This window comes from Scyliorhinus torazame, chromosome 16 (genome assembly GCF_047496885.1).
Source record: "Scyliorhinus torazame isolate Kashiwa2021f chromosome 16, sScyTor2.1, whole genome shotgun sequence".
Taxonomy (NCBI): Eukaryota; Metazoa; Chordata; class Chondrichthyes; order Carcharhiniformes; family Scyliorhinidae; genus Scyliorhinus; species Scyliorhinus torazame.
This window is the reverse complement of record NC_092722.1, coordinates 166201435-166217261: the sequence shown is the minus strand read 5'-3', so window position 1 is coordinate 166217261 and position 15827 is coordinate 166201435. Positions and strand designations below refer to the sequence as shown.

Below are 15827 nucleotides of genomic sequence, written 5' to 3'. Positions count from 1 at the left end.
TTGCCAGAAGGAATAATGTATTGCTGTAGCTAGTCACTGTTCAATAATTACAATATGCAATGTAGGCTTTGCCTTTGGCATATTTTTCTATGGGTCCTATAGGAGAAAATGAAATGAAATGAAAATCGCTTATTGTCACGAGTAGGCTTCAATGAAGTTACTGTGAAAAGCCCCGAGTCGCCACATTCTGGCGCCTGTTCGGGGAGGCTGGTACAGGAATTGAACCGTGCTGCTGGCCTGCCTTGGTCTGCTTTAAAAGCCAGCGATTTAGCCCAGTGTGCTAAACCAGGGGCTGGTTTAACTAGTTATAGACTAGTTAATGACAACCGCTTGGTGCTGATCAGGAAAGTTTTGAAACTTATGTCCCCCCTACGATTCCTTACCCTGTCAATTCTAGATAAAGTGCTGACCAGCTATCTGGAACATAGATTAAAATCATCCCGAAATCCTAAATCTTGACTACAAGTAGTTATCATTCATTAGATAATTTAGTTAGTAAGCTACAACCAGGTCCAGCTGAGTATTGGTTCTGTTATATCTAGAGCGCTATTGGCAGTTCCTTGCACTTGTAAACAAAAGAACAGTTGAATTGCCTGACTGGAACATAGTTCAGGTTTTATTGTTGAAATAACACAACATTTGCATATCTAGAGAGCTACAGGAACAGCCTATGCTCAAAGTGTGTTTAATATGAGTTAACAATGAGCCTACTCCACAAATGTACATATGTTTTCATACATTCAGAGATATTTAGAGTACTGATGGAGGCCATTCGGTCCATCAAGCCCACACTGGTCTACAAGGAGCTGTCTACACTAATTTCACTTTCCAGTGTTTGGCCCATAGCCCTGGAGGTTACGGCAACAAAAGTGGATATTTAAATACTTCTTACATGCTACAAGAGTTTCTGACTCAACCACCCTTTCAGGCAATGAGTTCCATACTCTCACCACCCTCTGAGTGAAAAAGTTACGGCAAGATAAGAAATGATAGAATGGCTCCCCTCTCCTTCTGCCTCTCGGTTGACTGCAACAAGTGTTTTTCAAAGAATTTGTTTGCCAGTGTATTGAGTGTTTAACTGTTTAACCGTTGTGACTACAAAAGACACACACAGGCAGGTTTTCTTGCTGGTTTTAATAGAAATTACTGTCCTTAATGTTCGTTAGTTAGAAAATAATAAATTCACTCCAACTCACACTCATACATGCATCCAAGAGATTGTCTCATACCAAAGTAGGATATAAGGAGGGAGGATAAGTTAAATTGTTTAAGAGAATTCAAATGAAAATCAATCATATACGGAGGCTGTGGTTGAGGTATTGGATGGTTTATGACTGTTCGATGATTTTTCCAGATTCTTTACAGAGAGGATTTGAAGCCTTGATGGGCAATCTCATGCTTTTACCAGTGAGGTCAGCAGCTGTTTGGTTTACATTGAAGCTGCTGCTTGGGGTGTTTAGTTGGTCAGACACAGGCAGGGCACACGGTTGCAGAATGGCTGGAGAATAAGAGAGCGGGGGACCCACTCGTTACCCACTCATGGCATGTCAGACTCTGACCCTCGTTTTTAACATGAAGGGCGTGGTGAACCACTGTAATAGGAGATGTGAGGTAGGACCTGCACTACAGGTTCGCCGGTAGCTCCTGCCCGCTGGCTCCGCCCACAGAGAACTGTATAAATATGCATGACCTCCAGTGCCCTGCCATTTCGCCAGCTGCAGCAGGAGGCCACGCATCGGACTGTAATAAAGCCACAGTTGTACCCACCTTTAGTCTTTGTGCAATTGATTGTGCATCGAAGGGTTAGCTTGCTATCACATGACCTCCATTCGCAAACAAACCAATTTCCAAATATGGTCATAGCCAGCTGGAATACTGAATCCAGCTCTGTTGCTTACGTTGATTAGATGGGATGGTTGGTGGAGTGTCTTTCTCAGCTCGGGTCCATTGTCTAAAGTGATTGTGTTTAAGAGCTCAGGCTACACCAAACTGGATAAACAGATTCTGTCTGGATATCTGTGAGTGGTACGAGGGATGGGCCATTCCCACTCATTTAAGCTGATTCTCCTGGTGGGCTACTTTCAGGCAGCACAACTTTCTGATAACTTTGTAATGTGCAAAATGAAATGTTCGGCTATTTTAAGAACCGCTGTTTAGGTCAATTAAAAATGCTCTAGTCAATCTTTTTCAAACTTATCCTGTGATGTCAGCCCACTCAATAAAGTAATTAATTTTGATATAAAGAAGGTTTTATAACATATATAAGGCTAAATGGTTTGAAACATTTTACCTCCAGCAAGAGTGAATATTTACAACCATCATGCAGTGTTACAATAAACAACTTTGTTCCAGCTTCCAAGTGCAGCCGCTGCATATACTGTGCTAACTAACTGCTGTCCAAATAGAATCAGTAAGATTATTGCATTTTCAGTTACTGGTATCTTTCATCGCTCGTGAAAAATCAACAAAAGCTGCTACAATTTTATAGAATGTAGCTTGAACTCCTGCACGGAGAATTTGTTTAATATCAATTAGATTTTTTTTACGAAGTACAAATCTGTTTGCTTTCATCTTTCACACTCAACAATGTGCTGATGGCAACTGCACTTCTTAATAGGAAAATGCAAAATACAAGATTACAAGTTCAAAAAAAGATCTAATGTAATGATTCATTCCTTCGCAGAGGTTGTACAGATCGCAGTACGCACAGTCTATGCATCGATGTACAATACCACCCGATCACCCTGATTTCAAACGAGCAAGAATTAATGCCTACAACATCAGTGATGTAAGTTGTTGGATTGACTATTGACTGATCATGACCATTTAATTTGATTTATTTATTATTTTTCTACTACCAGAGGGTCTATTTATGATTGCATTGCATATTGCATATTAGCATATTGGCAGTTCAATGTGTCAGCACACGGATATGGAATGAGACGATGGTTTAGCAGTAGCATTTCTACCTCAGAATCAGAAGGTACAGGGTTTGAACTCTGCTCCTCACAAGTGCACACTGGAGCTGAATTGTGGGTTGATTTGACATCCAATCATAGAGTCATGAAGTCAACCCGGCACAGAAGCAGGCCATTTGGCCCATAGTAAGTGGGATGGCTGTGACTTCTTCGGCCTACTGGCCATGGGTCGTGGAAGGCACACTCTTGTTTTGACTTGTCAGTTATTCACTAATCTGCAAACCCTTGCGCTTTTCCCCATATTCTCCAGAGAGGATATGAGAACAACATCCACCTGTACATGTATGTGGATGAGCTGAATTCAAAAACTGAACAGCTGTCTTCTGATCGAACAGCTGCTGTTCATTCAACTATAACCATATAGATACCGTGGAGCGTCAGCATGACTTAAGCTTCCTGCTGCTTCAATAGACACCTTCTGTGTGATATGCAAACCAGTATCCAATTTCCTGTACCATTTACTTTACACAGCAATCCATTTTTGACAGGTATTTGTTATGATTTGACATTGAGGTAGATAGTGAAAGTTGTCATTTTACTTTCTGCTATTGATGTTTAACGTTAGTTTGCTCAATTCTAGTAGCTTCCTCCCAGGAATGTAGGGATGGTTAGTCTAGGGCCACCCATTGGGCAACCCCTGGTATCCAATCCATGTGTTTGATTATATGCTGATAACAGGCACCCCCGCACCATAGCATAAATGTTGTAGGAAAGCTTGCCATAACATAGCCGGCTCGCCCTGCTTTAATTTATTTGTGCAATTGGTCTTTAAAGTATGGGGTGGGGACTCTGTCTATCTCCAGGAGCATGTCCCATCTCATAGAGATGCCAGTCAATCATAAAACAGCAGCTCTGTCCTTCCAGCAGCAAGCTAGAACGGTGGACACTGCTAGTATTGCAGGAGACCCGGGAGGAAGAGCAATAATGGATGACCTGGAACCCAAGTAAATCTGGGATTTTGCCAGGCCTGGGTTGGCAGGCCCCAGCGAGAGGGGGGGCGGGGGGGGGGGGGTGATATGTTGTCCAGTGCAGTGATGGAGGGTGGATTTAGAGAGTCAAAACTCTGCAAGCGAACCTACAGCTGGCATGGGAGGCTTGGGAAGAAGGCCACCCCCCCTTTCACTGGTCAGCAGTTGCCCTGTTGGGCTGCACATTGGGCATGTACCTCTACCGCTGGTGGTTAGATTGGAGCAGCGGCAGGTTGAGGCCCTTACGTGGGCATTAATTGACCATTTAGCGGCCTCAATTGGGCCACAGGTAGGCAGACCACTGATGGCACGGCACCATAATTTACAGATCCACCAGCCTGTTTTCTCACCCGTGGGTAACTCATGAAATTTGGCCCTAGATGTTGGTGAAGGAATGGTATTGAATTGGAATCCAATAGGGTAAGCAAGTCTGGAGAAGAGGTGAGGAAATAAACTGTTATTTTTATTATTACAGAAAGCTTATAAGACATCTTGGGAACAGACGAGAGCACTGGGCTATGACCTTAGATTGGATGCTATCCCCTTCCAGACAGCCAAAGCATCAAGGGAAATAGCCAGTGATGTAAGGACCAGTATTTTTCTGCAAAATTTCTCAAAGATTTTATCTTCATTTTACATCACACTATAACTAACCGGTCTGAAGACATGGATGACTAAAGGATTTTATTGATTAGCCCATAAACAATCTCTTCAACATCTGTTTAGAAGGAAGTTTGGTCGTATTTTTCAGATTACATCAAGTATACCATTGTGGAACTAATAAAAATTACTTTGATTTTACGACGCATTATGTTGGGCAGAATCTTCCCAAAATGCACAGCATTGGCTCAGGGGAGAAAAGCATTGTGAAACTGGCAGGCATCTCAGCCGGCTTTTCCCACTGTGTTGAACAACACTCTGTGCATTTTAAAAGGGGAAGCGAGAAGTAGGCAGTCAGCTGGAGGGGCAGGGCATAACGGAACCAGCATGGCCAGGAATCTTGAGATGGGGCGTTGATCTCCGACTTAGGGGACATCGGGACCCCAGCCCAATCAGGGCACCTCCAACCTCCCTACAACATCAGGGCACCTCCAACCTCCCTACAACATCAGGGCACCTCCAACCTCCCTACAACATCAGGGCACCTCCAACCTCCCCCACAATGCAAAGATCGGGTATCTACCTCCTACAATACAAAGATTGGTGCATTCCACCCCCACCCTCCCCACCTCAGAGGTACCAAGGTGGCCCCATTCCTTATCACTGGTACCACCCCATCATCACTGACACTGCTTCTACCCCATTCACAGGCTTCAGCCCAATCGTCCCCCACAAATATTAGGGGGAGCCTCTCTCCCCCATTCACAGGCACGAGTACCCCCCCATCCCAATATAGGTACCCCACCCCCACCGCAATCACCGCTCCCCCCCCATCACACATGAGGGGCCCCCCCCCAATGGGGCTCTCCAGTGGTCCCACCCATAGCACTGCTACCCTGGCATTGCCACCCTGCCACTTCCAGGTTGGCAATGCCAGGGTGTCAGGGCACTGCCCGCCATGTCCTGCACCAGCCTGGGGTTATAACTCACTGTCTCCCCCCTCACCCCCCCCCCCTCCCGGCACGATCATCATGACTGGTTTCCAAGGTGTGGCACAGTGGCGCAGTGGTTAGCACTGCTGCCTCATGGCACCGAGGACCCGGGTTCGATCCCAGCGCCGGGTCGCTGTCCGTGTGGAGTTTGCACATTCTCCCCGTGTCTGCGTGTGTCTCACGCCCACAACCCAAAGATATGCCTGGAAGGTGAATCAGCCACTCTAAATTGCCCCACAATTGGGGAAGAGAATAATTGGGTACTCTAAATTAAAAAAAAAATATCATGATTGATTTGCATTTTTGAAAACCAGTAGTGATTTGTGTCGGGGTGATGACACGTTGGGTGGGTGGGAACATTCTGTGAGGATGGAAGTAGTGGTGTCAAACCCACTAATCGTACTTACATTTATTATAAAATATGCTAGTCAGGTTTGCACTTTTCATGGGCATGAACCTTATCGTATAATTGGCAGGGGGTAGAGAAAATTACGCTCGGGATTCTTGCAAATCCTGATTTTAACCTCTCACGAAATTAAGCGGCCATTATGGGATAGCGCTGCCGCTAAATCCTGGCTATTGTACTAATGTCACTGAATAAGTTAGATTTCAGGAATTCTCTAATAACAAAAAAAGTCAGAAGCTATTTATATTTACACATTATAAGCAGGGCATCTACCATTATACACAATGCATATAGACATTTATGAAACTCCAATTTTGTGATTTGCTAATTGGAGATGTAGCACTCATCGATGATGGAAGTTTTATACGGAGCTTTAATACTGTCAGTTGTTTGTAAATAGACTCAATTGAAAAGTTTTCCCTTTCTTATAGTACAAATACAAGCAAGCGTTTGTGAAAGAGAAGGGCCAACAGATTGGCTTCCGCAGTGTTGATGATGATACAAGAATGAAGCACTTCCTGGCCGCCAGCAGACTCCAGAGTGCCAAGGAATACAAGAAGGAATTTGAAGAGGGTAAATCCAAGTACAGATTGCACTTGGAGCAACCTGGTTTTGTACAAGCGAAAAAGAGCCAGGAGCAAGCCAGTAACGTTAACTACAGGCAGTACTTACACCAGTGGACATGTGACTCTGAGCAGCTAAATGTGAAGCATGCCAAAGAAGCTTACAAACTACAAAGTGATGTAAGCACTAAGGCTCCATCTTGATTTTACCAATCATGTATTTACATTTTAACAGATATTGTGAGTTTTACCAAGGTAAGTATACACACAGATGAATTATGTCTCTCAAAATTGCACATTGTCTTATTGTAGTCACGTTCCTTTAGAATATATTTACCACGTCACTGCACATAACTCAAGGAACTCCTCTCCCCTCAGCATGCTCCTAAACATGGCTGGGCCTTCTGGAGAAGGTCAGATCAGGCACTTTTCCACAGTAAAAAATAGAAAGATTAGTGGAATTTTCCAACCCCTCACGCTGTCCAGATCATTTGGTCCCACCGGAGATTTCAATGGCTCGCCTGCTGCGTGGGGGCGGGGTGGCTCTGTAACATTCCGGCCATTGCGATCTGCCGTCATGTGTAGGGCAATGCTTGTGGAGTCCTGGTATCGGCCTTGTAGCCCTGCTTTCTTTTTCAGGGAATTCTCAGTGATGTAGGCTAATCTAAACATAACTGGAACACATGATTCCAGTATATGAAGAAATCAATTTACAAACTCGGTATAAAGACAGTAAAGATTTCCTCGGTTGGCGAGCCTAGATTTTGCAGCATCATTGATATTTGAGTATAGTTTCTATTTCGGCTTGGAGCACAACACCATTTAGCACCTTGGGTTGGATGGGTGGGATTGTGGAACAATGAAGAGGTACAATTTAGGAAAGAATATGGATCCATAAGTTTTCTGCACCTCCCATCTTTCTCTCTAAAATGTGTTTCTGGTGTGGAGGTGAGTGCTTCTTAGTAATTCTTGTTATGCCAATGGTGACCCAATCATTTTAAGGAGTTAATTTTTGGAAAATCTCAGCTTACATAAGTATTTTATTACTTCATGCTGAGTTTACTATTTCCTTTATTCTTACACTTTGATCACATTTCCATTATGTTCCCTCTCCTTTAGACTCACCACTATTTTCTCATAGAAATACGAGGGGTTGAATTCAGACCCCAATATAAGGACCAAGTGGGGGTCCTGAATCTGCATTTACCAGATCCCAGACAGGCGGAGTTATTTAATCGAGGAGGCCTACTGCTGCTTCCCGGCTTGCCGTACAATTAAGGATGGTGGTTGGGTTTCCGATACCGCTGGTCCAGTCCGAGAGCTGGCAGCTCTGAAGCCTCAGTAACCCCACTGAAAGATGCGGGTGCTGAAGAGACAGATCAGGGGTTCAGAGGATGCCTTAACATAGAGGCCGCCTGGGAGTGATAGGCACCACCAATTAGTGGGGAAACCCTTCTGAATGGCTCTTTGGGGCCATGTGGGGCATCCATCCCTGTACGTCGTCCCCTCTCTGTGGTAAGGACCCTCGGCCTCTGATGATTGCCTGGATTGCTGCTGTGGAAAAATTGCTGGTGAATCTAAAAATTAGCCCCTAATTGTGATCTTAACACCATGAATTCTGAAGTCTGTTCCCAGGAAACCTCCTTGACATTGGGAATGCATTGAGGAACCATCCTAATTCAGCTCCCTGCTATTTACCTGGCACCACACTTTCTGAAATGCTATACTGAGTGTTTACTGAAAATATCACTCCACTAAATACATTTCTCTATTCATTGTTTTATTACAGTCATTAACCCACAGAAAATAAATTGACTCATATATGGTTTCTGGACTTGTACCGCTGTGGACATCATTTTATTGAGTGCCAATCTGGGCTTCATGTCGTCCGTGGGGTGTCCTCAGATGAGGATTATATGGACAACCTGGACAATGTGGGGTCCTTCTGAGCCCAAGCTTTAATCTGTTTTGCCGATACTGGCAAGGTACCTAAAAGATATAAAGTCATGACAACTCCAGCAGAGGGGCTAAGCCCCTGGGCAGTGGGAGGTGACTCAGAGCATCCGCTTTGGCAATACGTGCTCTAGGGCAGTGCTCAAGGGAGTATTCATCGGCTGCCATGTTGAATCTTGAGCTGTAGCGCTGGGGGGAATTGCTGTATCTTCTTTGAAAAGGCCCAGCAAAGGCTTGTGTTACGTTATGTGTACAAAATGTCAGCCGTAGACATGCTGGTGGAACTTTTCCATGCCAAAAGTAACAGCCAACCTGTCCTTTTCAATGTGTGATTAACACCGCTCAGCGTCTGCCAGGTTCCCGGGTCGGTATGCAATGGGCTTCTCCGTGCCATCGTCCATTGATGTGAGCGGAAGCGCCTACTCCATATGGCGAGGCATCTCACGTCAGTATTAGATATTTTCTGTGGTCATAATGGGCCAGCATATTCGAGGAAAGCAGCTGCTGTATTACGTTTGTTCAGGTTCATCCTGCGGTGCTGCCATCACCACCTTTATGTCTTTTCAATAACATGTGCAGGGGTGACAATAAAGTAGCCAAATTTGGGATGAATTTCCCAGAGTACTGGTGACTCTGGCACCCTTGCCTAAGTTGTGCCCTTCGACAGCACATAGGAACATAGAAATTCGGAGCAAAAGCAGGCAATTCCACCCTTTGAGCCTGCTCCACCTTTCAATCAGATCTTGGCTGATCTCTTCCTGGTCTCAACTCCACCTCCCTACCTGTTCCCCATATCCCTTTAACCTGTTTTGTTTATCGGAAATATATCTATCTCCTTGAAACCATTTAATGATTCAGATTTCATCACACTATGGGGCAGCGAGCTCCACAAATTCACCACCCTCTGCAAGGAGTAGTTATTCCTTATCTCAGTTTTAAATCTAAGCTTTTCACCCTATATCTGTGACCTCACGTTCTAGATTTCCCCACAAGGGGGAACATTTGATCTAGGTTTACTTTATCAATCCCTTTTAGTATCTTATATACCGCGATCAGATCCCCTCTCATTCATCCAAACTCCAGTGAGTATAAGCTAAAAATAGTTAATCTCTCCTCATACTTCAACCCCTTCATCCCGGGAATCAGTCTGGTGAACCTCCTATGAACTGCCTCCAATGCCACCACATCCTTCCTCGAATAAGGAGACCAAAACTGGACACACCTATTCCAGATGTGCTCTCACCAACACCCTCTACAATTGCACCGACAGTAGCCCTGTGGCTGACATTTGTGATCCTGCGGAGAGGTTTGCTGGGTACCTGTGGAGTTATCTGTCCATCTTTTAAAACACCAGGATATCCTTACGGAATGTTGGGTTGATGGTGGGCAAGGGATGTGGGTGCTTTCACGAGAAATGTATTTCTGGCTTTATTTTTTTATTCTTACGAGAGTTGTCTTCTGAAGCTTTGAAGGCTGCTCAGAATTCCATGCTTGATCCTCGTCACCAATGTAATAATTCCAGGAGATGCACGCTAAAAGGCAAAGCAGTTTTAACCTTAAACACAAATGAAGCCACAGCTGAGTATGAAATAAATGTCCCAACCCGAGACTATCGGGATTTGCCGGTCTGGGTCTGGGGCTCGATATATAAGGCCCCGCTGGTGAGCCCCTATTGCCTGGGCCCGCTCAACACAGGAACTCATATCCCATGAAGCCCATGGGGAAATCAATCAGTGATCCCCGGTGGTCTTTGTGAGAGTTATAACATGTAGGAATCCAGCTAAATCTTCAATACCTGCTCATTCACTATTCACTTTTTCTTAGGTTGCATACAAATCTGACCTCAACTGGATTCGTGGCATTGGCTGGACACCCCCAGGTTATCATAAAGTAGAAATGGTTAAACGTGCAGCTGATATGGCGTACGCACAAGGGCTGGACCCCCAAGATGCAGCCATTCAATTTGAACAATTCATGGTGCGTACTTTAATCAGTATCTGTAATATACTTTACAATGTGATCATGGTCTAATCCCAACATGGGAGAATGTGACTTTAATTGTTGCGTGGTATAAATTAGTCAGTAATTACTAAATTGCTGCGGGGAATGGTTGGGAGGAGGGGGGGTCGGATCACCTTCGGCAGGACTGGAAGATTCCACCGACAGGAAGGACTGGAAAATCCTGCCCATAATGAATAAGGGAAGGTGGAGTTGATTTAAAAAAAAATCTAAGGTATCTGTGGTTGGTGATTTATTGTGCTTGTTGATATAAAGTATAAGCAATTTCCTAAAACACTGTTATTTAGTACTGTTTGCTTTACTTGATTCTTATATAGGAAAATTAATTTGCATTAACCATGGATGCTTGTGGCTTCATTCTAGCAGTAAATTACTGGGTGTTTGGATTTCTCTTTGTGTGGGGGCCATGACAAATTTCATGGTGTAACTGTGATAATTCCAGGCCTTAATTATTCCCATTGATAGATTTGTACAAATTTTCATCAACATTTGAATACAGAATAATTCTTACAATCTCTCCTTGCCTGACGTATTCAGCAAATAGAAGTTCCCTGGGCTTTACTGCAGCAATTTAAATTGCAATCTCTGTATCAATGAGCATTGGAACATTATAGGGAGTGCAACAAATTGATGGCGTATAAGTGAATCAGATAATGTGTTGTCTTCTATTTTTAAGCAATGTTCTCTGCATAACACTGGGTATGTAAAATGATGAGTTCACCAGAAAATAATGCTTTGATATGACAGCCACATTCAAAATGAAAGCATCAGGGACAGGAAGAATATGATACATGCACGAGGCACATGCTATCAATTGAATGTCTCAAAATAATCCCACCTTCAGGTTAAATTGCAATTATGCATTTGGAGTTTTACTGACCTGGATCCATTCCTGCAGGAATCTATTCATTGATGTAATGAAATATAAAAACTGGGAACTGTCGGGATCATCTTCTGAACTCCTCCTGGAGGGTAGTCTGTCTGTTGCAAATGCATTTTGAAAAATTCAGAGCACATCACATATCCTGGTCAGACTTTTTAAATGATGGGTCAGAAAACAATGTGCACCCAAGGTTTCTGATGATCTCTGACAGATGAAAGTCCCTGTGGGAGTACCAAGTTAAATAATTACCCCTCAAGTACAGGAAATCATTTGTCGGCCTATGTACTCAGAACAATGTGAAGGGGTCTCAAATTACTGTGAAGGACAATTTGAAGCACCCTAAATTTCTGAAGTTTTACCGCTTGAAGCTATCCATCATACTTTCTCGATGGTTGCACGGGAGAGTGATTGATATCTTACTGAATATGACTATGGCTGCAAAGTATTAACAGTTATTATGTATGAAGCTAAAGGCCTCATGTTCCCTCTTTATTATCAGCAAACTCAGGCAGACAGAAGTACAGAAGAACCTCCATGGACAGATGTGATGCCAGATGCGACTGAGATGCTTCAAGTAAAAAAGCGCAAGATGAAACTCACTAAATAATGAAATGCTAACACTGCTAATTGCTGTTCTCGTTGTTAAACGGCACATTTTCCTCCAGATTATATATAAGCTACATTTACATTTTGTTTTAGTTTTTGGTTAAAAACTGCATACATAATTAATGAACCTTCTGTATGGCAAGATACTTTCCCTGTTCATTTTCTAGTCACCCCTCTGTATTATGCAGTTTAACTTGCAACTTCTTTGTCTAAGTGAAAATATATACATTGAAATTTATTGAAGTACTTTATATGCGCCTTTGGGTACAAACGGTATACCACTATATTATATATGGTGGAGTAAACTAATTAAGCACTAGTTGATAGTACTGAATTGGCTCACTTTTGCACGGGGCCAGAATGTATTCAGAAAATACCGCCAGAAATGCTGTGTGGGGGGGGGGGGTCGGAATTTTCTACTTGGGTGCCAAATGATCATGATATCGGAAGTGCGTCAACAAAGCAGACAGACACCCCAAGCCATTTTAATGTTTGGACCGGAATAAAATTTTTGCCACAAGATCAGGGTGCTAAATAGGTGTTCTTCTTCAGCTTGACAATATTCTGAAGTCGAAAGTCAGCTGACGGTTAGGCTGTTGGGGGGTGAGATTGCTGTGGGGTGGCGATGGGAAGGAGAGGTGCAGGGCGGCGACAGGCTCAAAGAATTTTGTGAGGCTTGGAGGAGTACTTCTGCCGAAGGAAAAACAAAAACCTCACCTTTGTTGAACAGGCTTTTAGCCATGCCTTTAAAGCTCAGCAATTAATCTCAATGCCTGAAAAATGTGCATGCCCCACACTCCACCTATTCCCATAAATATTGCAATCAGGATCCGACAACAGGCAGGGGAGGCCTGTTTAAATAAACATATTTAAACAACCTCTCACCTGTTTTGGACAGAAATCCAATTATTGGAGCAGGAAATTGGGTAAAATCAAGTATATAATCAATGATTTGGACTTAAATGTTTTAAGAAGTTTACAGATGAAACAAAAACTGGGGTTGTGGTTGCTAATCAGGAAGAAAGCTGTAGGACTGCAGGAAGATGTCAATGGACTGGTCAAACGTATGAAACAGAGGCAAATGGAGTTCAATCCGGAGAATTGTGAGGTAATTTATTTTGGGAAGGCTAGCAAGGCAAAGGAATGTGCAAGAAATGAGGTGTAGAGGAACAGAGAGACCTTTGAATGCATCTACAAATCCATTAGGGTGACTAGGCAGGTATTAAGGTCATCAAGAAGGCATGTGGGGATACTTATATTCTATGCCTCTGCTAATAAAGGTAAGAGCTATGAGGAAATGCTAAAATTGTATAAAATGCTAGTTAAGCCACAGCTGGTGTACTGTCAGCAGTTCTGGTCACCTCACTATTGGAACGATCAAATTGTACGAGGGAGGGCCCAGAGGAGATTTATGCAGATGTTGCCTGGATGAGGATTTTAGTTATGAGGAATGAGTGGACAGGCTAGAGTTGTTGTCCATGGACAAAGGGGATGCTGCGGGGAGAGCTAACGGAAGTGTATAAAATAATGATGCGTCTCGGTGGAGTCGATAGGAAGGCCCTATTCCCCTTTGTTGAGAGATCCATAACCAGGTGAGAGGGGTGGGGGTAGGGGGAGGGGACCAGCATGGACATGATGGTCCACATGGCCTCTTCCTCTGTGGTAAATCTCTATGATTCTATAACAACATCCTCATCAGATTTCACCTTTATTGGTCACTCAGTTTCAAGGTGGGCGGCACGGTAGCAGTGGGTGGCAGGATAGCACAATGGGTAGCACTGTTGCTTCACAGCTCCAGGGCCCCAGGTTTGATTCCCGGCTTGGGTCACTGTCTGTGTGTAGACTGTACGTTCTCCCCGTGTCTGCGTGGGTTTCCTCCGGGTGCTCCGGTTTCCTCCCACATGTCCCTAAAGACGTGCTGTTAGGTAATTTGGCCATTCTGAATTCTCCCTCTGTGTACCCGGACAGGCTCTGGAATGTGGCGACTAGAGGCTTTTCACAGTAACTTCATTGCAGTGTTAATTTAAGCCTACTTGTGACAATAAAGATCATTAAAATTAAATTAGATGGCCTTCAATTGAAAACTTAATAAGTCTTTTATGCTAAGTCTACCATCACATGCTTCTACTTTCCCTCTTTTTTTTCCCCCTTTCTCAAATGTCTATTTTCTATCCCTAATTCTCTCTGCCAGTTTGCAGCTCAAGAGAATGAATTGGAGAATGAATTCCCACAGGGGAAGTGTGACTCAGGCTAATTCGCCATCTGAATGTTTACCACTTTTAGCTCTCTTCCTGTGAAGGCCTGGCTCCTCTCAGAATTTATCGCTGTCAACATTTTGAGAGTGAAATCCCAGTGTCACCTCATCCTCCCATTCTGTGATACAATATGAATTATCATAGAATTTACAGTGCAGAAGGAGGCCATTCGGCCCATCGAGTCTGCACCGGCTCTTGGAAAGAGCACCCTACCCAAGGTCAACACCTCCACCCTATCCCCATAACCCAGTAACCCCACCCAACACTAAGGGCAATTTTGGACACTAAGGGCAATTTATCATGGCCAATCCACCTAACCTGCACATCTTTGGACTGTGGGAGGAAACCGGAGGAAACCCACGCACACACGGGGAGGATGTGCCAACTCCGCACAGACAGTGACCCAAGCCGGAATCGAACCTGGGACCCTGGAGGTGTGAAGCAATTATGCTATCGACAATGCTACCGTGCTGCCCAAAGTTGGTTCAATGTCCTGTCTACCTTGCCACCCTTCACTTGCCTCACACAAATGCACCAAATGTTTCTTATCTAAGGTATTTATAAACTGGTACAACTGCTGCGGCATATTCTAGATTCAAATCCCAATTCTGACAAGATGTATGAGTTTCACCAGCCTGGGGATTGTCGAGGGGCTTCGTACAGTTTGCACAATTGATAACAAGGACTGATTGTCTAACCTAAGTTTGTAAGAAGTTAAATGTAGAGAGATATGCATATTTTCCACAGATGGCAAAAATAAAAATGATTCTAAGTTTGTGCTCAGAATGAATTGCTGTCTTTTCATTTGCATCAGATTTCTTTTTTATCACCATACATTGCTCCTGTGGGGTGCTTCTAGTCAGTTACACGACTATGTGCAAAGGTAATTTCCTTCCTCAAGGAAAGGAGTGGAAATCAGAGGAATGAACCAATCTATGACACGCGAGCTAATTTCCAAGGAACAGGCTCAAGTGGCTTTGGTAAAGCTGTGGCAGCAGGGGCAAATGTGGTAGGGAGCCTGCTATTACTCGCCATTATTGCAAGGCACATGGTATAGATGCAACCTAGAGAGATAGACATGCAAATAAATGGAAGATATATGGCTGAAATTTTCCGACCACTTCCAGTAACTTCATTTGAAGCCTACTTGTGACAATAAGTGATTTTCATCTTTTTCATTTCATTATTGAATACTCTCCACTTGCCTGGTTTAGGGCTGGTTTAGCTCAGTGCACTCGATAGCTGGTTTGTAATGCAGAACAAAGCCAGCAGGTTCAATTCCCGTACCAGCTTACCCGAACAGACGTCTGAATGTGGTGACTAGGGGCTTTTCACAGTAACTTCATACTTGTGGCAATAAAAGATTATTATTGTTATTACAGTTTGAACTACATTCAAGAAGCTCAGTGCCATCCAGAACAAGGCAGCCCCATCCATCACCTTAAGTATTCATTCCCTCCACCAGCACATTCTCAGGTATAATTAGGGATGGGCAATAAATGCAGGTCTTGCCAGTGTTGGTGAGTGAATTTTTAAAAATTCCCAGTCCACATTAGCCAACTCTGCCTTTGTACCTTACTTGGCTATATTTAAGTTTAGGATGC

The 15827-nt window shown here is 43.7% G+C and overlaps 1 protein-coding gene across 2 annotated transcripts in view; it reads left to right on the top strand.

Moving 5' to 3' along the window:
- The window catches only part of nrap (nebulin-related anchoring protein), a 155313-nt gene extending 140304 nt beyond the window's left edge, over window positions 1–15009 (top strand). For both annotated transcript variants that reach the window (XM_072479425.1, XM_072479424.1), the window contains 5 exons: window positions 2684–2788; window positions 4422–4529; window positions 6376–6687; window positions 10285–10437; window positions 11862–15009. In XM_072479425.1, the coding sequence (XP_072335526.1) occupies window positions 2684–2788; window positions 4422–4529; window positions 6376–6687; window positions 10285–10437; window positions 11862–11969 (786 nt within the window). In that variant the 3' untranslated portion in view covers window positions 11970–15009. The remainder of the gene's footprint in view (window positions 1–2683; window positions 2789–4421; window positions 4530–6375; window positions 6688–10284; window positions 10438–11861) is intronic.
- Window positions 15010–15827: the final 818 nt, after the last annotated feature.